At 40.3% G+C, this 25673-nt stretch overlaps 2 protein-coding genes across 7 annotated transcripts; both read right to left on the bottom strand.

Annotated features, from left to right (window-relative positions):
* Positions 1-3466: 3466 nt before the first annotated feature.
* On the bottom strand, positions 3467-7807 carry znf576.2 (zinc finger protein 576, tandem duplicate 2). Of its 2 annotated transcripts, none has more exons than XM_046046021.1 (5): positions 7456-7807; positions 6506-6682; positions 6290-6405; positions 5470-5613; positions 3467-5291 (listed from the first exon to the last, which is right to left on the bottom strand). In XM_046046021.1, exons 2-5 carry the CDS (start codon positions 6648-6650, stop codon positions 4446-4448), a joined length of 1251 nt encoding a protein of 416 aa, XP_045901977.1. In that variant the 5' UTR covers positions 6651-6682; positions 7456-7807; the 3' UTR covers positions 3467-4445. The 2 variants fall into 2 exon arrangements, with proteins under 2 accessions (XP_045901977.1, XP_045901978.1); XM_046046022.1 differs by lacking the exon at positions 7456-7807 and adding an exon at positions 6819-7409.
* A 2749-nt stretch (positions 7808-10556) lies between these two features.
* Positions 10557-23062, bottom strand: LOC123968526. Of its 5 annotated transcripts, XM_046045354.1 has the most exons (10): positions 22915-23062; positions 21827-22356; positions 19689-20201; positions 18802-18921; positions 15281-15489; positions 14919-15201; positions 13961-14152; positions 13101-13287; positions 12388-12595; positions 10557-12294 (listed from the first exon to the last, which is right to left on the bottom strand). In XM_046045354.1, exons 2-10 carry the CDS (start codon positions 22317-22319, stop codon positions 11005-11007), a joined length of 3495 nt encoding a protein of 1164 aa, XP_045901310.1. In that variant the 5' UTR covers positions 22320-22356; positions 22915-23062; the 3' UTR covers positions 10557-11004. The 5 variants fall into 5 exon arrangements, with proteins under 5 accessions (XP_045901310.1, XP_045901306.1, XP_045901309.1 ...); XM_046045350.1 differs by having other exon boundaries at positions 15281-18921; XM_046045353.1 differs by having other exon boundaries at positions 14919-15189; positions 15281-18921.
* Between the last annotated feature and the right edge of the window lie 2611 nt (positions 23063-25673).

Raw genomic sequence — 25673 nt, 5'->3', positions numbered from 1 at the left:
AGTGCGAAATATTGCACTTTTACTGCTAAAGATTTTCATATGAGCTTGTAAAATATATTTTACAAAAGTATCAATACTACAGTGCTAAGATACTATCACACGTAAAAGTCCTACATTCAAAATCTACAACCAAAAGGACAAAAGTTTTAGCATCAAAATAAAGTAGCCTACTCAGATTCATATTATATTACTGTATTATAAGTAATGAATGACGTATTCAGATCCTTTACTTACGTAAAAGTACTAATACCTCACTGTAAAAATACTATGTTATAAGTATAAGTACTGCATTGAAAACAAATAATTAGGAATTTGGACTTAAAGTATTAAAAGTAAAAGTAGCCTAATCTCCCCTGTGACTGGATTAGATTGTCCTTACTCATGCATTCAGAGGTTGAACTATTTTGTATCAGACTGCAATTAATGATTGTATTAGTATGGATAAATATTTTGTCACAATTGCCCAGAGCCCAAAGCGACACTTTCACAATGCTTGCTTTTTCAGTCCAAACCACAAAATGATTAAAAAATAGATTAAAATAATCAAAAATCAAAAAAACTGCAAATCTTCACATTTGTGTTAAGATGGAACCATAAAATGTTTTTATATGAAAAATGAAAACGATCATCAAAACAGTTGGGTGGTTTAATTAGCACTTTTCATATGTTTTGTGTGTAAAAACATTACTTTGTAACTAGTAACTGAAGCTGTCAGATAAATGTAGTGAAATAAAAAGTACAATGTCTCCCACTGAGATTTAGTGGAGCAGAAGTAAAAAAGTGGCAAGTAGGCCTACAGAACTTGAGTAAATGTGCTTAGATACTGTCCACCACTGCTGGATTATAAGGAGTGACAAATTAATAAGTTCATCACGCAGCTGGTAAAGATGATTGAATTACTGCTGGGTAGCTACAGTACAATGTCTTAATTGATTTGGACTTTTTAGATTTAGATTATTAATACAAAGTAACTAGCAGCTAAAGCTTTCAAATAAAAGTTATGAAGTAAAAAGTACAATATTTGTCTCTGAAATGTAGTGGATTGCCCTTTATATTGATGTAATTGACTTATTGTGGTCTTTGTATCCAATTTTTCTTGACAGTTGAAGTCAAACTACAAACAACAAATACACAGATACTGTCTGTATATGTGTATTTACTGTGCATGTAATGCTGTTTTATTTTGTGTGTGTTTTATTTTGTATTTGTTAACTTGGAAACAAGATGCTACATCTCAATATTCTTTGAATAAATTCAGTTAGGAAATTAAAACTATAAAGCTATAAAGCATCAAATGGGAATACTCAAGGAAAGTACAAGTACCTCAAAATTGTACTTAAGTTCAGTACTTACATCACTGAGATTAAACAGCAGTTTACTGACACATCAGTATATCTCGAAGCTCCATCAAAATTAAAATGCTGCATCTCTATAAAGTAATGCACCCATAAAATGGATATAATATCTAGTCTGACAGGTGCCATCATGCATAACTTAAGTACTTTCACTTTTGATACTTTTAATTAAATTTCACAGGAAGTACCTTTTACTTTAGGCTATGTATTTTATATGCATTATAGAATCATGTACTATATAATAATATAACCCCTACCCCAAGAACTGGAAGTGCAATTGACTGTTTTTTGTTGTTTGTTTTTTTTAAATATTAACAACAAAGATCTATTCTATCTATATTGATTATTACTACTGATTACTATTATTACTATGCTTGTCAGTGTGGTACAAACTCTATTTTTTTAATAAAGAATATTACTGATTTTAGTTTAGTCAAAAGTACACTGTCTAGTAGATAATATCAGAAATCAGACGTACTCAAGTTATGTGCAAGTAACTTAAAATTGTAGTATTTGAGTAAACGTACTTGGTTACTTTTAACCACTGCAAGTGGCTGATACATATGAACACAAACAGGCACTGGCAGTAATAAAATGCAATACAAAGAATTTCCTATCCAAGAAAATTATTTTAAAATAGCTGTGACATTATTATCAAAAGATTTCATTGCTTATTAAACTACTTGTGAATTTGTGTTATTGAGAATTTTCTTTTTTTTAAAGGAAGTTTGAACAGCTGGGCACACATTTATGTCATTATTCTAACTCTCATGCTTTCAAGTGCACATCAAAAATCCCTATTTGTGATGGTGATAATAAAATATACAAGTATTATATTCAAATATGATTATTGTAACAGAAGATACACACAATAACAGCCAGTCCCAAACTATAAAGGAAGGACACATCAGGATTAGTGTGCTTGGACAAAATGTTCAATATTCAGCATTTGTAATAGTTCAGCTGCCCTGTGGTAAAGGTACACATCAGCCCAATCAGAGCTTCTCACTGAGCATACTCATAACAACACTGCAAAGAACTGTAAAACAATTCTTGGCTCAAAGCTGTGCTTAAAAGTTAGTTATCAAGCATCATAGTCCTAATTTGAGTGAAGTGTAGGACTAAATCTTAAGTGTCAGTCTTAGTGCTGATTTACGACACTTTGCTGTGCCGCAAACAGGATTTTGGATGACGATGTAGCCAAGACCAATCACTGAATAGATTTCCTTATTTAAGAATAGCCTATTCTCAGATAAATTTACATTGAATGGTGAAATTCCTAAGAGGAGTTTATATTCAACACACGTTTAACAATAAAGAATTTTCAAGATAATACATTATGATACAGGACTACACATTAATAAATGAAAGATAAAAAAGTTTATCTTTATGAGCGCCATCAAATGCGCCTAATACTCCTGTATTGCCGGCTATTTGTTTGCTTTTTTCGGAATACCGGGGGTGTTGTTGGGATGTCGATGAAACGCGTGACAGTGTGTGGAGCTGTAGCCTATGTCCTATAATTGTTTCCATGACTCTTCGGCTTATTGATGGTTGTGACGGACAAAATCATCAGCATTGCTGCGTTTGTCCTGTGGCAAATAAACGAAGCGTCATCACCACCTTCAATTTAACAGAAAACCCATTACTGTGTAAAGCCAGTGGTGAGATGACGTCCCTCAGCAACTCGCTGACAAAGATTATGCCTGCGCTACCCGACCCGTCTAATTAACTGCGCGTCGTCTAACAAATTAGAAATATTGTCTCATGTCTGTCTCCACAGTGCCATCACAAGCCCCTACTGGCAGCTCCTAACCACTTGAGAGACCTCTGGAGCTGTCTTAAATAACTGGGAGAGTAAGAGTGATTCTTAGCTTTGAGAAATTTGATTACTTGGTTTTATTCTTAAGTTTTAAAGTGGGAGTAAATTTCATGAATTCTCAGCACTTGAGACTAACTTGAGACTAAAATGTCACTTTGAGAAGCTTGATAAATAACAGCCCTGATATCCAGTGTATGTCCCATTCAACCTGTTTGTCACATGAAACACAAGACCACATTTCAGGTTGTGTTCCTGCATTAAAAGTGAGAACAAAGACAAAAAGGCTTAGTTATTTCTTCAGCAGCCTCCCTTGGGATGGCATCTTTTATTACATTTTTGCAGTGTCCAGACACATTGCAGTGGGGAGAGAAACAATCCAATCAGTGAATAACAGATGATATACACAGTTCCTCATGGGACTCTTAAGGCATTAAAGAGCCACAAGTTCCATTTAAGAAATGTCTAAGACATATTTTATTCTATTAAGTGAAAAAATTAAGGAGTACATATTACCTTAAGACAAATCAAGATTATAGTGGATCATTTCTGCCCACACGCCAAACACTCCACATTGAATCTGGAGCACATTAGCCAAAATTTTTTTTTTTTTTTGCAGAACTTTCATGTTATTTTAAAATTCTTCCTCAATGAGACTTAATTTAGAAAGGAACATAATCAAAAATATTAAGTGTAAAAAAAGAAAATGCAAAAATATGAACCAGAAGCTGTACATAACACATTTCTTTTGACAAACGGTCTAAACATTCAAACATAGTATCTCTACTAGGTATCTAATATGCTTCAAAATATGCACTTATCCATTCTGTTTTGAAAAAAAAAACATGAGGAAAAAAACATTAAAAAATATTTTTTTTTTAACCACAAAGTGAGTTGAATAACTCAAGACACCAAGTAAGATTCACACCACACGCATTTCAAGCTTTAAAAAACTGAAACAAATCATTTAAAAAGTTAATCAAATGTTTGCACAAATAAACTAGGCTTTGTGACAAAGGGTGTAATAGATGGATTGAACATTTGGTTAGTCAATTTAGGAGATGTGTCTGTCTGTCCAAAAATTTCAACAGTTCATAATCAAAACTCAACTTTAAATCCAAAACTTGCTAAAAAGGTCATTCTCAAAACCATTCCCACTCTTCTGAAACCATCATCTGGAGCATCAGATCTCCAGTTTTAAAAGAAAAAGGGCAATTCCTGACTAAAATCTTCAAAAACCATACACTTTCTGTGAGGTCCCCACGTATCAATTATCTCTTAGCACTTGGGTTTTCAGGCTTTTCCTCTGGGTGGCTTTTCTCGTGAGCTCTCAAGGTGCGTTCACGGCCAAAGCTCTTCCCGCAGGTTGGACAGGCAAAGCGGCCCACAGCGTGAGCGCGTGACATGTGGGCGTCCAGCTGCTCAGGACGGGCAAAGCTCTCTTCACATTCTTCGCAGGGGTGGGCTTTCCGTGGAGCGTGTTTCTCCTTCTTGTGAGCGCGGAGCTGGATCAAGCTGGGGAATGCGAGGTCACACTCAGAACAGGGGTGCTGACGAGGCGGGGCAGGATCCGGTTTAGATGCTTTCTTTTCCTTTGCTGCAGCTTCACCGTCATCCTCGGAACTCTTCTTATTTTCCGTTTCTGACTTTGCGGCTGCTTTAGAAGGACGGCCACGCTTTGCCCCACCTGCTTTTCCTTTTTCCTCTGCAGGAGGTGCTGCTGACTCGGACGTGCTGCTGGCCTTTACCGCCTCCTCAGGTGCTTCTGCCTCGTCCTTCTTTTTCCGCTTTCCCTTTTTCTCAGCACCTGCCGGTTCTTCGGTTTTGGAAGGCCGCCCACGTTTCTTGACGGTTGAAGCGCTGCCATTACATTGCTGCCCTTCAGGGTACTTCTCCTGGTGCGATACCAGTTCCGATTCCGTTTCAAAGCCCTGACCACACTTCTTACAGCGGTGGGTCTTTGTAGGGTCCTCCGGCTGTTCTGCAATCTCTACGTCCGGGCGGAGATGTTGGGTCAGGCGATGATTGCGCAGCAGTCCAGCACTCCGGAAGGTTTCATTGCAATCTTTACATACCATCTGTTTCTCTGGACACACCTGTCTTCTATGGGCTGTGAGCTGTGAAAGTGAGAAGTAAAGAGATAAAACAGAAACATTCAGTATAAACTAGAATCTTATATTATAATGCTTATATTTGTCAGGCGTTTATGGTGTTAATTTAGTTTTAATACTGCCAGTAAATTACTTTTATGCTATTTCATAAAACTAAATAAATAAAGCTTTAACATTAACTCACTTCAGAGAACGTTTTAAAGCTCTCCTTGCAGTGAACGCATTTGAAGGGCTTGTCGTCCTTGCTGTGTGTTGGCTGGTGCTGTGTCAGTTCCTCAGATGACAGAAATGTACGATCACACACGTAGCACGTGAACAATGTGTTTCCCTGTGAAGAAATAAAAACCAAGAGGGACCAAAGTTAAAACAATTCAAGACCAAGAACTACTTTATCAGATTTACTTTATTTGCCCAGGACAGGTGACGCGCAGGAGTTTGTCTTGCTTTACTGAAAACTAACAGTAACAATGTATCAAAGGTATATGCTGTATATACAGTATTCATTCTATCAAATAAAGGCGAGCAAAATCAAGCTCAACATATTCTATAAAATATAAAATATTAATTTCACAAAACATATTCAAACACAAGCTATAACACGTGAATGCACTGCATGCACATTCTCTCTGACCATTTTTGCATGCACTGCAATGCCATTAACTTGATAGCAATTAAAGGATAAAAGCAGAATATGATAAATTGTACCTTTAAACTAATGTCAAAATATACTTGGGTGACTAAAGTATTAGAAAGCTGCTATGTTAACTATCTGAGTATTTTCTGGCAGAGAAAATTAGGGGAGAAAAGGAATAGGCACTGCAACAAAAATATCAAACAACTCTGTCAAGACTTAGAGATAGTGCTTATGAAAACTTGTCATAAACACTAATTAAAAGTATATTTATATGTTTATGTAAAGGCAATTTGTTCTACACAAAATGTGTAATTGACACAAACTGTCACCATTACTAGTGAACTGAATGACCTGCTATTGTGAAGCTTACCTGCTGAAGCTGTTGCTTATACTCTTCCCGGTGGCTCTTCTTCATATGCCTTTCCTTGGCTTTGGCACTGCAGAACGTGATGAAGCACTGGAAACACTGCAGATTTTCATGCTGGTCTGGAAGGACAGGGGGAGATTAGAGACCTCGCAAAGACACACTTGATCTTTCAGCTGCTTTCAGCATTTTGAGTTCAAGTGTGACCATTGTACTATTTACATGATTGAACAGAGGGGGCAGGAGGTCCATTAAAGGTGATGGGTTTGTATGGCTCTGCTGGCTTTTCAGGGGGAGCTTCTGGAGGCGGATCTGGCAATCCCCTTCCCATCACTATCTCCTCTATGTTCAAAATCTCCGAGTCCATCTGGTATACTAGGTGGTCTCACAACAACTTTCCTATATTCGGTTAAAGAAAGCAGAAACAAAGACAGCATGAAAGTCGGATTAGGTTAAACTCCATAGCACATGGAAATAACAGCAGTTTGGTTAACAGCGGGAACATAACACTTCTATAATCCCACAGATAACTTACCTTTAAATACGCAAGGATCATTTAAGCTTATTCAACAGATGACTATTCTATTTATATCTATCTATTCGTATACATGATTTCCCCTACAAGTTGTTTAGTATGAGGTAACTGTAAGACAAATGTGTTCAAAGAAACCAAAATATACATAGCTTAAGGGCTGTTTAACTTTTAGCCCGTATTCCCAACAGGAACCACTTAAGTTTCAGCTCATTTTAGCTAGCGTAACGTTACTGCCTTTGAGGCCGCTAGCTAAGATAACTAGCTCCATGCTAGCCTGCGATCATACAGCCTTCACTTTGCTGATTGAAATACTTTAACGACTCTAGCTGGTAAACTAGAATCGTTTAAGTGCTTTACTTTAAAGTCTGCGCGCGTAGCTTGCGCTAATCATAAAATACAAGGCCACCGGGCGGGCTAATGCTAGCTATCCTGCTACTGGTTAGCGCTAACAACACTGGCTGCCATTCAAATAACATCGAAGACTTTTCGTGCTTTTTCACACACCAAGTTTTAACTCATTGTTTGGCGCTTGTGTGCATTATGCTAACGTATACGTCAATATGGTGTACGTCAATATTTGTAGCCAGAGTAAACGATTTAAATGACAAATCTAAAACTGAGTAGACGTTTACGTTACCTCTAACCGCTCTTTGAAGGTAGTTTGACTGAGAGAGTTGACCCCAGAGAAGCACAACGGATAGATCGGACACTTCCTGGTGTATGGCTGTGATAGCCGTAGGTACAACTAAGATGGCTGCCGGGGAGTCTGTGGTACTAGTTGTTACAGCATTGACAATGTTTAGACCTATGATTTACACGGAACATTAAGGTACACAAAATAGATCTGCCACGTTGTTCCGTCACAGGTACAGAGCAGCAGTTTGCATCGTAGTGAGTCTAGGAAGATATATTATTTTACGGAAACGAGGCACATGACTGTTCTACAGTATAATAGCACAAGTATAATACAAGAGTTTTTGTTTCAAAATGTCAACGCACCTGTTACTACACTATATTATCTAATAAAACCTGCTAACACAACAGAACAGCTAACGTTATGCCTTTATGATACATGGATTTGAACTGACCCTTTCTATTCAGTCTGAATCTATGGTGGATCTCTGTCACGTGACCCAGAACTACTTCGTGAAAAGTACTTATTCAAATTTTCATTTACTGGACTGTAATTGTCTTATTTACCTCCCTCTCCGTACACTTCCGTGTACCCCTTTAAATTAAATCATCGACACACAAAAAGGCTTTCACACAGGTGTGAGTAAGTTCAATCAACAGTCTTCTGTAGCTTATTTCACAAGGACGTTTCTCAGCGTTTTGAATTGAATGTCTAACTTGAATTCACTCTTCACACCAGCTGTTTTACAATGTCCTCATGGATTATAACATGCCTCTGTTTGGGAGTAGCCTATGCATAGGCTATATACAATTTACAGTTTTCTGTTCTTTTCTATTTTAACATTATCTTCTTCGTTTTCACTAATAATATCAATACATATTGCAGAACCAGCATGGTCCTAGTGGTACTGCACATCCATTTGGGATGAATAAATCTAGCTTGGTTACAGTGTTGGGGAGTAACTAGTTACATGTAATTTAGTTGAATAATTAAATTTCAAAATAAATGTAACTGTAATCTGTTACAGTTACTGGGGAAAAATGAGTAGTTAAATGACAATTACTTATGAATATGTTCATGATTACATTGGGGGTCACATCTGAATATTTTCTGTAAAAAGCTAGGCTGTTTGTTGAATAATATTCATTTTGTTGCTCTGCATGTTTTACATGTGTACAATCTCTTCCTATGCCATTTCCAGCCACAGAAGTTTGGTAAAGTTTGATGCTATTCTGATGCTTGTGATTGGTTCTCATGTTTGAATTTGCCACCCGTCTACCAGTTAAATTGCCTCTCAAGCTGTCTTTTGAAAATGGTTAACAGTTGAAAACATTCATTATAAATTTAGAAAATTAATCAAAAAGTACTTAAATGTAGTAAGTTACACTACTTTGATAAAGTAATTGAGATAGTTACACTACTATTAAATTTGAAATAAGGTAATTTTCTAAAGTAACCTTCCAAGATCTGTGCTGAGGGAGAAGGCGATTAAAAGGCAGGTCAAGGTCTGGACTCAAGGTTCAGACAGACTCCTCTGATATTGATGAGCTTATGGATGTGTGTAGCTACATCTCTTTTTGCAAATACTGCATGATTCATACAAAAGAAGTAAATATTTGTCCTAACAACAAACAGTGGATTTCCGAAGACATTAAGGGTCTGACATGTAAAAGGAAACATGCTTTTTAATGATGGGTATGCCAATACAGAGAGGGAACTAAATGAAGATATGAGGGCTGAAAAAAGGCTTAACTGAGGTGTAAGGATATGAGTGAGGCAGAGCTCAGCAGAAACAACTTAAAGAGAGGAACGGAATGAAAATGATGATAGGATTTCAGGATAAGGGCAACAGGTGCATCGCTCTGGATGGAAACTAAATCATTTTAATCTAAGATTTAATAATCATGATTTTACTGCCCAGATGACTGAGAGCCAACGACCTGATAACATCTGAGGCCAGGTATTAAAAACGTGTGCATATCAGCTCTGTAGCAGCTTTCAGTATATCTTTACTTAATCTCTAAAGCTGCAGAAGCTTTGGAAACATTCCATTATTGCTTCAGTAGCCAACAGTAACACACCTACAGTGTTAAATGATTTCAGTCCAGTAGCTCTGACTTCTTTAGTAATGAAGTCATTTGAAAAGCTCATCAAGAATCAGGTTTAATGTAGGTTGAGGAACCACTACATCCGTTAAAATGTGCATATAGTCCTGGTAGAGGTGTGGAGGATGCTGTCGTCTCACTGTTACACTTTTTGTATTAGCATTTGGAGGGCCCCAAGACTCATGCCAGACTCTTTATTTATTGACCTCTCTTTGGCATTCAATACCATTCGGACTCTCCTGCTCACAGAGAGGCCTATCTGCCACTTTAAACTTAATCATAATCTGACTGATTGGATAATCGACTTTTAAACTGATAGGTCACAGTGTGCGAGCATTAATGGAGTTCTGTCCAACCGGCACATCCACCGGTTCCTCTAATAGTTGCCCACTTCTTTTAATCATGTTCAATAACGAGTGTCGCAGCAAAAACAAAAAACCTAATCATTGAAGCTGTTTCAGGGCACCTGTTAGGAGGACTGAAAGACTCCATGTCTCTTTCATCCTCAATTGGCCCTCTAGCTGTATTACCTTGGCACATTTGCACTCTGGCATATATGCAGTTATGAATTTCCACTTCCTTGCACTAGCTATGTGATTTATTGTTGATGTTGTCTTTTTGTATCTGTCTGTATCCTTTTGCTGCCAAATTTCTTTCATTATGTCAACCATTGCTGCATGACAAATATCCCAAGTGGGACAATAAATAACCTTTCACTTTTAATGGAAGATATTTTGATATGTCACAGTAAGAAACACATAGGTGTAAATAATAATATGAATGATGGCTGAATTCAATTTAGCTGCTTCAGTTTCAGGGTGCTGCTACTGTTCACGCTGGCTCTATCACAGCTTAATGGGACATTTTAATAGAACAGAGCTTTAATGTTATTAGTAACACCTGTGTTTTACTTACTGTGACAAGCTGTCAAAAAAGGTGTGTTGTGTAAATATTTGTTGGCGGTCTTGAAAAAATCCCAAAACAATGTATTTCTTTTTTTAACAGTTTTTTATTGTATTCTGAAATTCAAATAAATAATGTTTAAATTCAAAGACCCCAAAACAAGCTTATCATAGAATTTAAAATGATGTACAAAAATAAATAGTAAAAACATCATGGTAACCGCAATGTCAAAATCATATTTTACACTTTGCAGCACAAAGTACATGGCTGTGAGTATTTTTTTTTTTACATTTCCTTCTAAAGGCAAATTCATTTTTACACTTGCTCAATGACAAATCACAAAGCATTTGTTTTTTTAAACTGCAGCACAATAATCCTACTAAAAGAATGACATTGCCAGTGATAGGCATCATGGAAAAGTTGTAAGGACTGAGGAGATAATACCAGTTTTTGATTAGCTGGGTTTACATACACCAAAAGCACAGTTACATTCTAAACCAGAAAGTAAAATGTTACATAAAAAGGTTGATGTCTGGAGTGGACACTACTCTTTTCCCAAACTCCCTTCGTTGTGGAAATTCAAAAAGCAGTTGTGGTTGCGTGAGATACAAAGAAAGACACAGCACTTAAGGCATAGCACTCGAGATGTTCTCTGACAGTCCCCAAAACGACACCTGCCCCCTTCTCCCTCCCCAAGCTGCTCGGGCCAGTGGCCTGAACCATCGTACCGTGTGGCTGCATCTGGCAGGGGACTTTCCTCCACAACACTGGGATTGGGGGTTTCATTTGATGCATGTCCCTTCTCTATGAGGGGTTGGGGGGGAACTGAGTCTTGGGTATCAGAGCCGCTGGAGAGGATCAAAGCCTTGGACACCTCCAATCTGAAGGCCATGAGAGTCAAAGGTAGAGACGCAGCCCCGTGATCCTGTCTGTATAGGAGCCAGGAGTTTACCAAAGCCAGATCCGTTAGATACCAAAGCACTGCTTGAGGCCAGCAGGTTGGGGCCGAGGCAGTGAGAGGGATAGAGTAAAGATTTAGCAGATCTCTGTTGAGGTGAGCTGACATCTGGGCCTTCTCAAAGTTGTCAATGAGTGAAGCCATGTTCCTCTGGCCATTTCCCGCAGTACAAAGTATAAAGCCACGGTGCGATCTGCGCAACATCAGCTTCCCATCTGAGCTTACGAACTCATCTCCGATCTGTCCCCGGGCTCCTCCCACCCTGCCTGCACCATGAACCCCAGCTACTAACAGACGCTCTAGCATAGCAGGGGTGGAGAGTTCCTGTTTGCAAAGAAATACCATGCTACCTTTGGGGACCATTTTTTCCACAGCGTCCTCTTTGCCGGACAGACCCAATTTAAGATCCACATGTAAGAGCAAACCACCGAATCCAATTAACGTAGTACAGTGGAGAGACAGTTTCTTATTGTGCATCTTCCCAGTCAGAGGAAGTGGGTATTGGTCAACTGCATAATCACCACCTCGTCTCAGTGACTGGCACCCTGCTCTAAAACGGCACAATAATGGCTGAGCCTTCCACAGGGGATCAGTCTGTGTTTTTGAACTGTCCAGGTCATTTGGCGTATCCCCTCGCTTCTGCCCGTCACTACACTGAGAAATTTCACTTTGCCTGCTTGACAGACTATTTTCTTGCTGTACATTTTGAAAGTCACTACCATATCTTCCCTCCTGTATATTATTGTTGACTGGATCCTGTGCAGGAGAGGCAAGCTTCAACATGCGAGACAGCTCGAGGAAACGGGAAAGTGGCATGGCTTCAGCAACCAAGGGCACCTTAGTTAGGTCCTCCCAGTAGAGCCTCGGAGAGGGAAACTGAAAAACACCATGAGACCAAATAAACTTTTTGTGGTTGTGCGTCTACCTAACACAACCGAAACAAAACATTCAAGAGAATTGAGAACAAACCTTTAAAGTTCCCATTGCAATGTGGATCCCAACAAATTTTGCAACCTCTCTGGCAATGACAGGGTTGGGCAAGTTGGACAGTTTATTTGTGCAATTGGTAATTTCTACCCAGGTATCCCAACCAAAATACTTGGAGAAGTAATCAATGGGCTCTCTGGTCCTGTTTTCCTCTCTTGGTGTTTGAAGCTGGTTCGTTGAAGTTGGCAAACTAAAGACAAAAAGAAATAAATATCATGCGCAAATGAGTGAGCACCACATACAAGAGCCAAACAATTACTGTTTGAAACAAATAGGTTTCCCTAATGGCTGGATTCCACCAGGCACAGCCGCCAGAGCTGATCGCGGCCATTCTAGACAATGCTTGTGATTCCACCAAATGCCCTTTCAGAAGTGTCCCAGAAGCGACTATCAGCTCTGCTCTGCTAAATTATTTTTGACTGAAGCCATGTCAGGCTGCACAGAGCTGATCGGGCAGGAAGTTGGACACAGAAACGGCATAGAGAATCAATCAATACCCCGTGCAGACTCCTGATCGTATATCAACAAACACATTTAAAATAGACAAACTATGTAGTGTATTTACCAATGGCAGAGGCACAAAAATCAAGGAAAAATGACCAAATCAACAAAATCTGAGCATGTCAACAAAATTTTTTTAATTTTTTAGCAGTGTTATGTGAAGGTTTGAAGAATAAAAAAAATTTGTACTGTACTTTTGTGGCATTTCATCTGGCCCTTGTGCACGGTTTGTTTGGTTCTTGTAGAAATAAGCCATTACTTCTGCTTCTGAGTCAAGCTGAGGATCAGACAATTCAAAAGCACCAACGTCCTCTTCATCAGAACTCTGTAGGAGAAAGTCCTGGAGATCCGGTGGATGCTGCCACTCAGCATCTACCTCAGCTGAAAGATCAATTAGTATAGACAAGCAAGTCATCTAAAGTATGAGAAACATTTGTAATAAATAGCATAAAAGGTGGGGTATGCGATTCTGAAGAAATCCAATACCATGACAGATACAATGACCTAGAGCAAACATAGCAAGCTATGTGTGAAGATGCTGTGAAGCAAACATGTAGAGAGGAGGAGACTGTCCCAGAGCAAGCACACCAGCTCCAGACAGCAAAACTCACAACTCTCCTGCTACTTAACTGAATGTCCGCGGGCAAGTCATTTACCGTTACCCAACACAAAAATTGTGGCTGGAATAGTGTTGTGTGGCTTGGTCCAAGCCACTTTGTTTGTTTCCTATTTACAGAGCCAGGGTTGTGTACAAACAATAGACTTTTTTTCAGGGCACACACACAACAGGCTAGTGTAGCCTGAGGAGATATTCGCTGATCTGTATTGTATTACAATCACATAGCCCATCTTTAAGGACGTGAATCAAGTAGCTACAAGTACTGGTCAAATAGAAAACAAACCATGTCCATCTGCTAAGTCCCTGACCTCTGGTTCTGACAATAGTCCTCTCACTCTCATTTCCTGGTAGTCTGGTGCAGAATGGCTCCTTTCATCTGTTGTTAAAATAGAGGTCTTCCTATAATCCGTGGTACTAGAAAAGGCAATGACTCACTTAAATCTGCTGCTTGATGTTCTGTCTGCTGGACATCACTGGATGCCCCCATGATTAAATTCCCACTATTGGTCTGAGCATCTCCCAGTTGAACCTCCCTCTCCTCTTCCTTCACTGGGTAGAAGATACAGTGGTTGGTGTTGAACTCAGGGGTGACGCGACAGTCCCTTGTTGTATCCCCACTCTCCATTACTGAAAGCAAAAAGCCCAAAATGTCCATCTTTTAAAAAGTCCTCAAAAGTTTAAGACTGTCAATACAAGGCACAAAGTGGAATTACCACCACATAGGCTTATTTAATAATCCCCTTTCAAAGCTATAGCTAAGAAGTGATTAGCTTATCTTAGCTAAAAGACGAAGCGGCAGTTCAAAAATACACCTACCAACACCTCTTGAGCCCACTATTTAACACACATATTAAATTAAAATTGTTTTAAAAAACAATTAATTTGTTGCTTCAAAAGGGATTTATGTTGTGTAACAACAATTCATCTGTCGGCCCGGTACTTGTTTGCAGCGTGTTTGCTGTTTAATGAGACAGCAGTACTTGGGAAGTCACAGCACTCAACTGTCGTTGCTTGTGTATGGATTAAACAAATGAGATACAGTGAGTTAAATAAGTAAGCTCTGAAGTCATATTTTTGAACTTTGGGAAGAGCCAAGCTAGCCATTTACCTTCTTTCTTGTTTGTGTATACCTGCCCTGGCACTGAAGTCGCTAATTGCAAAATCTGGTACAGTACACATCTTTGTATTAGATTCATGTTTTTGTCCATGGTCAATAATAAACTTCCAGTCTTCATGCTAAACTAAGCTTATCTCCTCCAGGCTATATCTCCATACCGAATGCACAGACATGTGAGTGGTATCCATATTCTTATCCAACTCTCAAAAAGAAAGCAAATAATTCCCAAAATGTTGAACTAATACTAATGTGCCTACTGTGTGAACTAATACTTACATGTACTGGAGGTGGTTTCATTGCTGACCGGCTCCACATTCCATCGGATATGTCTGCTGCCCTGCGTGCTCTGAACCTCATTCAGCACAAGGCTATTCTCCTCCTTCACCAGAACAGTCCTTATATCACGATGGTGCTGTGGCTGCATACTTGCACTCTGTCTGTTTTGACAGGTGGGTGCAAACAGTAGTGGGTCTGAGATATTCTCTTCAACCTTGATCTCCTGGCTATCAAGGGCATGCACTTCATTGTCAGCAATGCTGTCCAAACCCTGGAACAAAAACTAATGTTTTAAGTTTGCAATGTTGAATTCATCATTCATTTATAATGTTTGGTATTTATTGGTACAATTAGCATCTCACCTGTCTTTGATTGATCCTCGCTGTCATCAGGCACACCTTGTCAGCAGTCGCTCTCTGTCTAGAAGTGAGGAACTTCTCAAGTATGATGCCTGGAGACTGATCCCTGTGGTGCTCCTCTCCTCCTTGCAGTCCTCTTTCACTCATTACCTCCTCAACACTAGTGGTAACCGACTCCAGCTCAAACACGACTTGCTCTTCAGGAGATTCCTCTAATGTAGAGGGGATTGAAGGCAAAGATGTGACAGTAGCAGTAGCTTTATTGGTCTCAAATTCAGGACTGGTCTCTGGTTTTGAAGTCTTTGTTCCGGTCTGACCTTTATCAAAAATTTCTGAATCAGAGAGGATGGGGTGTTGTTCGTAAACTACCTGACATTCATCTCGTTCTTTCTCTGATTCTGTTCCTCTGACAGTATCTCCAACTGAAACTCTCTTTGCTATCACATCCCTTTTCAAACGTCCTGTTCCTCTTCTCTTACCCCTTCTAGCATTCCCCACAGGTCCATTCTCTCCTTTTATCGTCTCGACTAACATTTCTTCCTCCTCTTCTTTGATCTCGACCTGATGAGTAGAGCATGACACAGTCTGCGAAGTTAGACTTGTTTCAGTTGTTTCAATACTAACTTGCCCGGGAAGTTTGCTGGTGCTTGCACCCTCAGAACTGCAGGTTCCATTGGATTCATTTTGAGGAGCAGTGTCTTCATGAGAAGGTGGATTATCTCTCTCATTCACCTCCCCAACAGTGACTAAATCTACCTCGAGAAGTAAATCCTCCTTAATGTCTTCATCTGTGGTACCCTTGACTTCAGATTCTGAGTTGGAATTCTTCAGGGTGCCTTCTTCTCGCTTGTCCTCATTTGATGCCAAAGGCTCTCCTGTCTCCGAATTCTTTGTCTGAGTAGAGGTACGTAAAGGGGATTCGTATGTGAAATTTGGAGTGGTCTCTCTGTTTTTCATTTGACCAGATGGTGAGTGAAATTCTGAAAAGGTATGAGATTGATCGTCTGCCCCTGTTTTACTTCCACCCTTATCTTCATAGGCACTCATTTCAACATCTGAAGGAGGAAGAGGTAAAGATGGGGATGGAATCAAAGCTGGAAAAGAGACACTTCGCTCTCTGTCTTCTAATGCCATCTCTCCCATCTCAGGCTCAGTATCCCAGTCTGTAGTAGCATTCATCACCCTAACAACCTTATCATGCTGTTTTGGAAGCTGGTAAAGATCCAACCTGGAGACGCCTTCAAAGATGTTCCCATTGGTGTAAGTGAGCCCGGGACTCTCTACAATATGCAACATCGCCTTGTGCTTCTGAAGAGATGAGACTTCACTAAATCGCTCCCCACAGTCCTTACACTCTAAGGCACGCTTGGAATGAGAAGTTATCACTCCTTCAGTCTCCACTTTTGAGGAGGCTTTACGTTTCCTGGAGGTCTTTGGCTTGGTGGGCAGGGTCTCAGGTGATTGATGGGAAACCTGTAGCGAGGACAACAATGAAAGAGCTTTCTGGTTCTTTTTGGGTCTTCCTCCTTTTTTCTTACCTGCTGTGAGATCTGTACACTGACTAGCTGGATGTTTGAGCCTGCTGTCTTTACTCTGTTGGGACATTGTTTGGGACTCATGAGGTGAAGCATCCTGTGTCTGGCTGGATGCCTTTGAAGGGTCTAACTTGTAAACTTTCAGCTGGGGTTGTTTATGACCTTTCAGTAGAAGTAGAGCATCTTGAGTTATGTGTGGGCCAGGCATATCTGCTGAAACTGCACTTGTTTTTGTCTTGACTTTTTTCTTTTGCTTCCCATCCTTTGCATTCTTGGGCTGATCTTTTCGCATTATTTTTGCTTGTTTTTTCTTTTTGAATACAGGTGAGGCTACATTTTTGTGCTCACTTACATGCGTAACAACCTCCCTGACCACTTCTTGCTTTTTCATTTTATTTTTTCTCGTATCTTCTTTGATTTGTTGCACCTGTGGATCCCGGGTTGATGAGGGTGATTTTATTTCAGCTGTAGATGCCAAATGTCCTGCTTTCTTGTCCTTTTTCCCCTTTCTTCCCTTCTTCTGTGATGGTACTTTTTTTTCTGAGAGATTTGTCGTTGGTGTTTTACCTTTTATCACATCTTTCTGTGTTGGCTGATGCTCCTTCTTCTGTTTTTTGCTTTTCTTCTCTTTGCTTTGTGGACCAAATTTAACAACAAGATGAGACTTTTTTGTTCTTTGCCGTTTGGCAGGTTGGGTATTAATTTTTAAATCATCCTTGAGTATGGATCCGACCAGTTCTTGCATATATCCTTGAAAGATAAATGCCCTGGCTGGCTTTCTCTTCCGTACTTTCACCAGTTCTTGAGCTGACATTACATTTACAGGTAATTCTGAGATCTGTGGGACCTGCTTTGTCTCTAAATGTGATGGAACTTCCTCTTTAGCGGATGGATCCTCTAATTCAGACAGGTTCTCCACCTGCCCCTGCCCCTCCTTTTCACCTACCAGCAATTTCTCAGATGGTTCTTGTTCAGCCTTTTCCTGTGTCTCTTGTGGTGCAGCTCCATCCATCACAGGGTGGACCTCATCTAGACTTACTGTTTGCATGTTGATATCAACCCCTTCTTTGGGATTAGTTTCGGATTCACTTGGAGTTTGTATAAGTGTGTCTGGTGGAACAAAAGGGAAAGAAGGAAGGTCTTCCTGCTCTCTTTGTAAAGGTGTCGGCTCCAACTCAACTGTATGCATAAGTGTTGGGACTGACAGGCTGGTCTCCTGCTCATCTATTACAGTATGATCTAGAGTCTGATCAGGAGTCTTCTCCGGTTCTGTGATTGATACCAGAGAGGAGGATGGGATATCATTTTGTGGCACAGTTTGGGATTGTTCCAGCTCCACAGTTGGTATCAAAGCGGGGGTAAGTTCTAATATGACTGTTTGCTCAAAGTTTTCTTTGAGGACAACTACCTCATTCTGACAAATCATTTGATCCATAGGATCAGACTGAATTGCACTAATATCTGGCTGTTGAAGGATGTGATGCATCACCTCTCCCTCGGGTCTTTCTGTTTCTTCAGTCTGAACGAGTGTTAGCTCTATATTTTCACCTGCTGCTATGTGTGAACCAAGTTCTGTGAAAGTGGGGTTTTCCAACTGTCCATCTGGTGTAATAGGTTCCAGTATAATTGTTTGCTCCATTGAATCGCATATGCTATTTGAAGGGTCAAATTCAATGGCCTTAGATTCTGTCTGTTTCAGGCCCATAAAATCTATTTGCGGTGGATTGAGATTCAAATTGGCCGATTCTGCCATTTGTGATATCTGCTGCACTTCAAGTGGCGGGGCATGAGGGGGCACCTGCCCCAATATGACAACTTGGTTCACTTTCTGCACATTTCCCAAAGATTCAATAAGTCTGCGAATCTGCTCTGTGTCAATATTGGCATCAACTTTTTGCAGAGGACCATTGGGCTCCACCTGTAGTAGTGCTGATTGGCAAATAGATATTGGAGTTATGATGGGTGTACTTTGTTTTACTTGCTGCCCACCTGGGAGGGCATTGCTGGCAGTAGCAGGCAATACACTATGCTTAGTTTTCATGTGATGTAACCGTGTCTTGGTACTCTTGAAGCTGGCCTTGCATACAGAACAAGGATATTTTGTAGCACCTATAGATAATAAAGGAAGAAAATTGTTAAGTACGGTAGTATATTTCCTGCAACCTGACAGTTGGTTTTCTAGAATTTTAGGTATGCACTGATATGGAATCTCAGGCCGAAAATGATAACTGATAATTAAATCTGTTGTGGTCGATACGATACCTGATCAAATTAACCTTACAAAAGGCAAAAATGTGGAGAGAATTACATTACATATTTCTAATAAAATGTTTATAGAGCCTTCACCATCTCTAAAATAAATACCTGCATTTACTGTAAACTTGTTTAAATAACTTTAGTTTCTCAGAAAAAATAACCATTTAATTTTCTTACTCATTGGCTACTAACATAACATATCGTCTCCTGATTTATCATGCATTCCTAATTATTGTATAATTTTGGATCAGATTATTATATTAAGACTGAGCATCTACATCCATGCAAGCAGCTCTATGGGGCTGCACATAGGCAGAGTGGTGCTTTAAACTAAGTGCTAGAGTATCAAGTATCTTAGTTTAGCATGTTAGCATGCTCACATTTGCAACAAGTCTATCTGATGGGAAAGTAAATGGTGAGTATTTAATCATAAACCAAAGTATTGAATAAATTGACCGACAGACAGACTTTGGTCAACTCTGGTGGTTTTTAAATGTGCTTTATAAATAAAACTTGTCTTGACTTTACTAACACGCCCATGTCACTAGCATAGCTACAATTTATGTTACTAATTCAATGTGTACAATGATGAGATATCCATAACATGGACATTTTCTTACCATCATCTTTCTTCAGTTGAGCTTTAGCTGTTGTGTCTCCCCCATCTCCTTCAGCTCCCTCTGGCAGGTGTGACACCATATGTTTCTGCAAAGCTTTGGACATGGTGAACCTCTTTCCACACTCTTTGCATACATACGGCCTCTCTCCAGTGTGTGTGCGACGGTGATACTTCAGCAGTGTCATGGTTTTGCATGGTTTGCCACAGTCAGAACAGGCATAACCGTCCAGGCCAAAATGAATTTTTTTATGAAGGGTGAGCTCTGATGACTTGTTGAAGGCCTGGCCACAGATTGGACACTTGAAGGGTTTCTTCTCTATGTGGGCTTTCTGGTGGACCATAAGCTCTGTGGAATTTGTGAAGTGGCGGTCGCAAACATAACAGGCAAAAAGGGCATTCCTTAGTATGCATTGTTCATATTCTGCTGGGTGGCTCAGCTTCAGATGACGCTCTTTGCTCTTGTGATCACTGAAGATTATGTGGCACTCGATGCACTGCAGGGAGAGCTGAGAGGCTAGAGGGAAACAAGGCAGAAAGGGGACAAAGCTTGTAAAAAAACAAATATGGCTCTAGAGGGTAAATGTGGTGGCTTAAGAAATATAAATGCACCTTAATATACACTACCTCCTCTACAACTTCCCCATACCAGCAAATAAATGCTGCATTCATTTTTTGTCACACATGGGAAGTCAAAATTGGAAAACACGTCACTACTGCCCTCTGTGCACTGAAGCTATCAAAGTGGGAAGAACATGAACACCTGCAGTTTAGCTCAACCAATACTGGATTACTGAGGCAGAACCCAATATAAATATACGAGCTTTAAAAAAAATGATAACGACATAATTATATAAATGTGTAACAGAAACACATTTTCTATGAGAATCCTGTTCCAGAAATTGTGATAAAAAGGTACTCAGCAAGACATTTAGCACTTGTCGTGCACTCTGGTGGACACAAACATATATGTGCATACCAATATATTTGCAGTAAGCTAATATGTGTCAGCCCAACCAAAATATTGGTCTAGCTCTAACATGCAGTGTTCTGTTTGGCTGGTACTAAACACCAGAAACTATTAATTGTAAAGATTTAACCAAATTTGTAACAAACTCTTTCAGTATGGTAAAACAAAGCTTAGAAGTATTTTTTAAAAACATACTATGTTGTAAAAGTACACAATTCCACAATAAGGTTTGTGAAGTAAGTGAATATAATTTTTATAGTAGAGTGTTGCCATAAAATTTTTTTAGTTTTATTTATTCAGGGAGCTTCACTGAGAGAAACCTCTCATTTGCAGGAAGGCCTTGATCACATTCACACTGTTACACATTCACACCTGGAAGCTGCCCAGTCCAACCGCAGCCTGGTCTGCTGGCCACTAAGCAGCTCCACTGGAGCTGTTGGGGTTATGGGCCTTGCTCAAGGGCACCTCAGTGGTAGTAAATGAGGGAGGGCAAGCACTGCTTGGTTTAGTTTCCACACCCAGATTTTATTCTGCCGGTCCGGGGACTGAACCGGCGATCTCCTCGCAAGCTCGCTTCTCTAACCTTTGGGCCACCACAGTAGATGTATTTTAGTGTAGTAGCTGTGTGGACTGCCATATCTACATGTTATCATTGTAAACTGAGATTTGACAAAACACCGAACCTCCCCACTAACAAATCTGTATTACAATGTGGTTATATTTCAATTTCATCATAGCGGGGAATGTGTAATCTTCAATTCGAATTCAAATTAATAATCAAACACCCATACAGGGGGCGGCGCGGTAGTGCAGTTGTTAGCAACGTCACCTCACAGCAAGAAGGTCGTGGGTTGAAACCCCGGTTGACCCGGCCTTTCTGTGTGGAGTTTGCATGTTCTTACCGTGTCTGCGGGTCCAAAGACATGCAGCTAGGTTAATTGGTGTCCTTAGGTGTGACTGTGAGTGTGAGTGGTTGTCTGTCTATGTGTGGCCCTGCGAAGGACTGGCGACCTGTCCAGGGTGTACCCCGCCTTTCGCCCTGGGATAGGCTCTAGCCCCCCCCCAGTGACCCTGTACACAGGATAAGCGGTTGACGATGGATGGATGTATCTATGCTAGCCTGGTTCAGAAAGGTTTCGCATAGAGCGACACACAAACAAGGTAACACTCACATGAGAGAGGCATAACCAGGGGTTTGGACATGTCCATCTTCAGAGGATCCACCATCGCCTTCTTTGAAGGAACATATTTCCTACCATCACGCACACCTTTGCCCTGTTTCTTTGCCTTTTGCCCATCACACACTGGATTTGTATTTGTATCAGGTACCGGTTCTGTGGGGGCACTTGGCTTTGAAGCAGAGTCCACAGCCATCCCTCCACCGTTATCTGAGGGCTCAGTCAGTGGCTGAACAGCCGGATCATTCTCCACTGCTGGCATGACTTCCATACTAGCAAGTGTTTCTGCTGTTTGCACCCCTGTCCCATTTTTCTCCGGTGAGATTTGTGCTTCAGCCTCAGCAGTAGCAGCTGATTTGTTCTCCTCCTCTTGTGCAGCTGGTTCACTTTGTGCTGGCTGAGCCTCAGTCTCCGTGTCCAGCGGTTGCTCCGTGGTTACTGTGGTCACCGGGTTTGGCCCACTGTTAGGCTGGGTCAGGCTCTGCATGGCTCCCTGCCTCTTGGCTTCTCAAATGCCCTTGTTTCTATGAATCCAAGTCATACACAAACAGTTAATTACAAAAGTATACCAACACATACATGATACACACACTAAAAATACCAACCAACCAGTGTATTTGTATCATTAAAACTTGTTGAAGTACTTTATTTAAAACAAGGAGTTTTAAAGGAGTGAACAGCATCTTTGTTATCTACATGGTGACAGCTGGGAGACCAGAGAATGAATGGGTTTAGTACATTTGTATTACAAAAGAAGACCGAAGGACACTGAGGGCAGGTTTTTGAGGCTGTAGTATAACCCAAATTCAACACATATTTTGTATAAATAAAGTGCTGTAGCATGCTGATAATTGGCTTGAACAAACCCTGCATAATAACCACACATACTGGTAGCCCAGCTAGCTTAAAATCAATGATTTGCGGTAAGAAATCGGGCTGCAAATGTTAGCATATCCGACCGGTTACGTCGCCAAACATGCTAAATATTAAGGCACTTTCTACGACCCTGCTCTTTTACACACACACACACTCACACATACGTATAGCTGTATGAAGGCAGGAGGATGGAGATTTAAGGTTACCTGGGCTGACTCGTCCGCCCAAACATCTCAGCGTCGCTTCGCACAAAGCCAACACAGAGGAGCTGCAGACATCTCGACGTCACGTCTGACCAGGGGCCCAGATGGATCATGGGAAATGTGGCTTTTCCAGCTCAGTCCTCCGTTTGTCCAGGAATGTGGTCCACTCCGCTGAAACTACCAACCACAGTACGACAGAGCAGTTTTTCAGTTGGGGTACTTAAACTACTTGACCCAGTTTAGAATACATTTAGATGTAAGAAATGATATTGTCATATACTCTAGTCAATTCTAATAAATTGTATTACTATAGCCCAAAATGCCTGAAAGGGCTTTGCATTATCCTGCGATGGACTGGCGACCTGTCCAGGGTGTACCCCGCCTTGCGCCCCATGCCAGCTGGGATTGGCTCCAGCCCCCAGCAACCCTGTACGCAGCATAAGCGGTTGACGATGGATGGATGGATGGGCTTTGCATCATGTACAGCACAGACAGTGGCGGTTCTAGACCAATTTTATTAAGGGGGCCAGGCCGGGGCCAGTTTTTTTTGTCAGAAGGGCCCATTCAGTCTGGTGTCCTGCCCTATCGAAAAATGCTACCTTATGTGTTCCCCTTTCCAATTCCATAAAGTCTCACAGTATTATGACATATTCTGTTTTTTGATTATATTATAACATCATTTCAGGAGCAGCGTATTCTGATCAACTAATATCCCCTATCAAATAATGCTCCCACCACAGAATCATTTTATATTGCTCTACTCACTACATGTGTACTGTACGGAGATGGGGAGCATGTTGAAATACTATATTATGCCATCTTTATTTAAGATATCAGGGGTAGCGTATTCTGATAGACTAATAGTGATTTTTTTTTTGATGTTACTGACGATCAGCCACTTTCTCGATGGCATTCCCAACAGCAAGGTTGCACAGATTTATGGGCGTGGAAACAAACCACGCTTGTGGGTCATACGCATGCGCAGAACCCCTAAGTAGCACATCTCGATAGGTAGCATATATCGACAGAACACCGGGACAAAAGAGACAAAGGCAATGTTCAAACTTTCAAAATGTCTTGTTTAGTATATAATGTAATGTTTTAGTAACTTACAGTTATTTGTTTCAGTAACAGGATCTTTTCAGTAACTATAGTTTTATTAAATTCCATTATATAAAAAAACTCATTCCTGTTAACTTTAGCTCAAGTTACAGTACATTCTTTGATGCAACACTTCTTTGTAAGGCTTAATGAACAGTATCAGCTCTAGTGTACTAGACATTCTCCAGATCCCAGTTTGTATTTTGTATTCCATTATAACTTTTTTTAGGAAACAACAAACTTCTTCATATTCACCCCTGTTATTAGTCCGATTGTGAAGTATACACAAAATTAAATACTTAGGCCATCATCTGTGCATTATAAACGGGGGATACGTTTTATGGCAGGTTGAAAATACAGTCTGAAATAATTGCTTGGAAAATAGAAACTTCTCCATATTCACCCTTGTCATTAGTCCTGATGTGAAGTATACACAAAATTAAATACTTAGGCCATCATCTGTGCTTTATAAACGGGGGATACTTTTTTTTGGTAGACTGCATGTCCAGCCTGGTAGGACCAGTAGGCTACTGTTATCACTTTTTGTGTATGAAAAGTGTTGTTTAAATGCAATGCATCATTAAATTGTTATGATAATAATTTACCCTTTAAGGAGGGGGAGAACAATTCCCAACAATATCCAAAGGCTATCCATGCAATGGAAACATGGAATACAAGGAGAAAATATTGTCTACAATGCTGCATACAGTTTAATGTACATTGTGTCGCAAGGAAGATATATTACTATGATCACTGTAGACCAGGGCTATTCAATTACAGATTCGATTGGGCCGGATTTTAAAACCAGGACACAGAGATGGGCCGGACATTATCTCATGAGTTGCGATCACTGGGATTTTATTGACACATTTGTATTGGTAATCCTTATTGGTTCAGTACTTTATCGATGCTCTTATCAGTCCTATTTATTACTAAATAATTAATATATTATTTAAAAAAATAATTTAACATTTTTTATTAAGTAAATGTTGTTTGTAGAGCAGCAACATGATTTACAACAGCAAAGTCACTAATATCTCACTGGAAACAAATCTAACATGTCAGTAAAATAAATCATATTCCTGACATCGAGAGGAGGGCTGGTCTGTTTCCACCAACTGAGTTTATAATGTATCATATTTTAATGTACGTGGCAAACTAAGCTGAACAGTTACTAAAAACAGAGAGCTTTCACTTTAGCTTGTTTGTAACAATAAGCTATTATCTGAACTAGCGATGTGCTTGTGTAAAAGCTTGTGTGTGTGTGCGCGCGCGCGTGTGTGTGGAGGCGATCTGCAGACACAGAGAAGCGGGAGAGGCTGCAGGTCGGACAGTTATGTTGACCCTTGATTGGCGGTGATCAGTTCAATGAAACTCAACCATGATGATAAGGAAACGATATATCTCACTCTTTAGCGTCTTCCATTCACTAGCCTATAGCTACATGTAGTTTACTTTTGTTGTTATGTCTATTAGATTATGTGCTGGGCTACATGGAGTTTGCCTCGGGCGGATGTGGCCCGCGGCCGCCAATTCAATAGGGCTGCTGTAGACATTTCCTTCAGCAGGGGGGCCGCAGGGGGGTCCAAGGTCTGTGTTAAAGGGGCACTGGCCCCTGTTGGCCCCCCCCCCCCCCCCCCCCCCCCCCCCCCCCCCCCCCC

The sequence above is a fragment of the Micropterus dolomieu genome, linkage group LG03 (assembly GCF_021292245.1).
Source record: "Micropterus dolomieu isolate WLL.071019.BEF.003 ecotype Adirondacks linkage group LG03, ASM2129224v1, whole genome shotgun sequence".
NCBI classification, from domain to species: domain Eukaryota; kingdom Metazoa; phylum Chordata; class Actinopteri; order Centrarchiformes; family Centrarchidae; genus Micropterus; species Micropterus dolomieu.
Note: the sequence above shows the minus strand (reverse complement) of the source record. Positions and strands in the feature narration are given on the sequence as shown.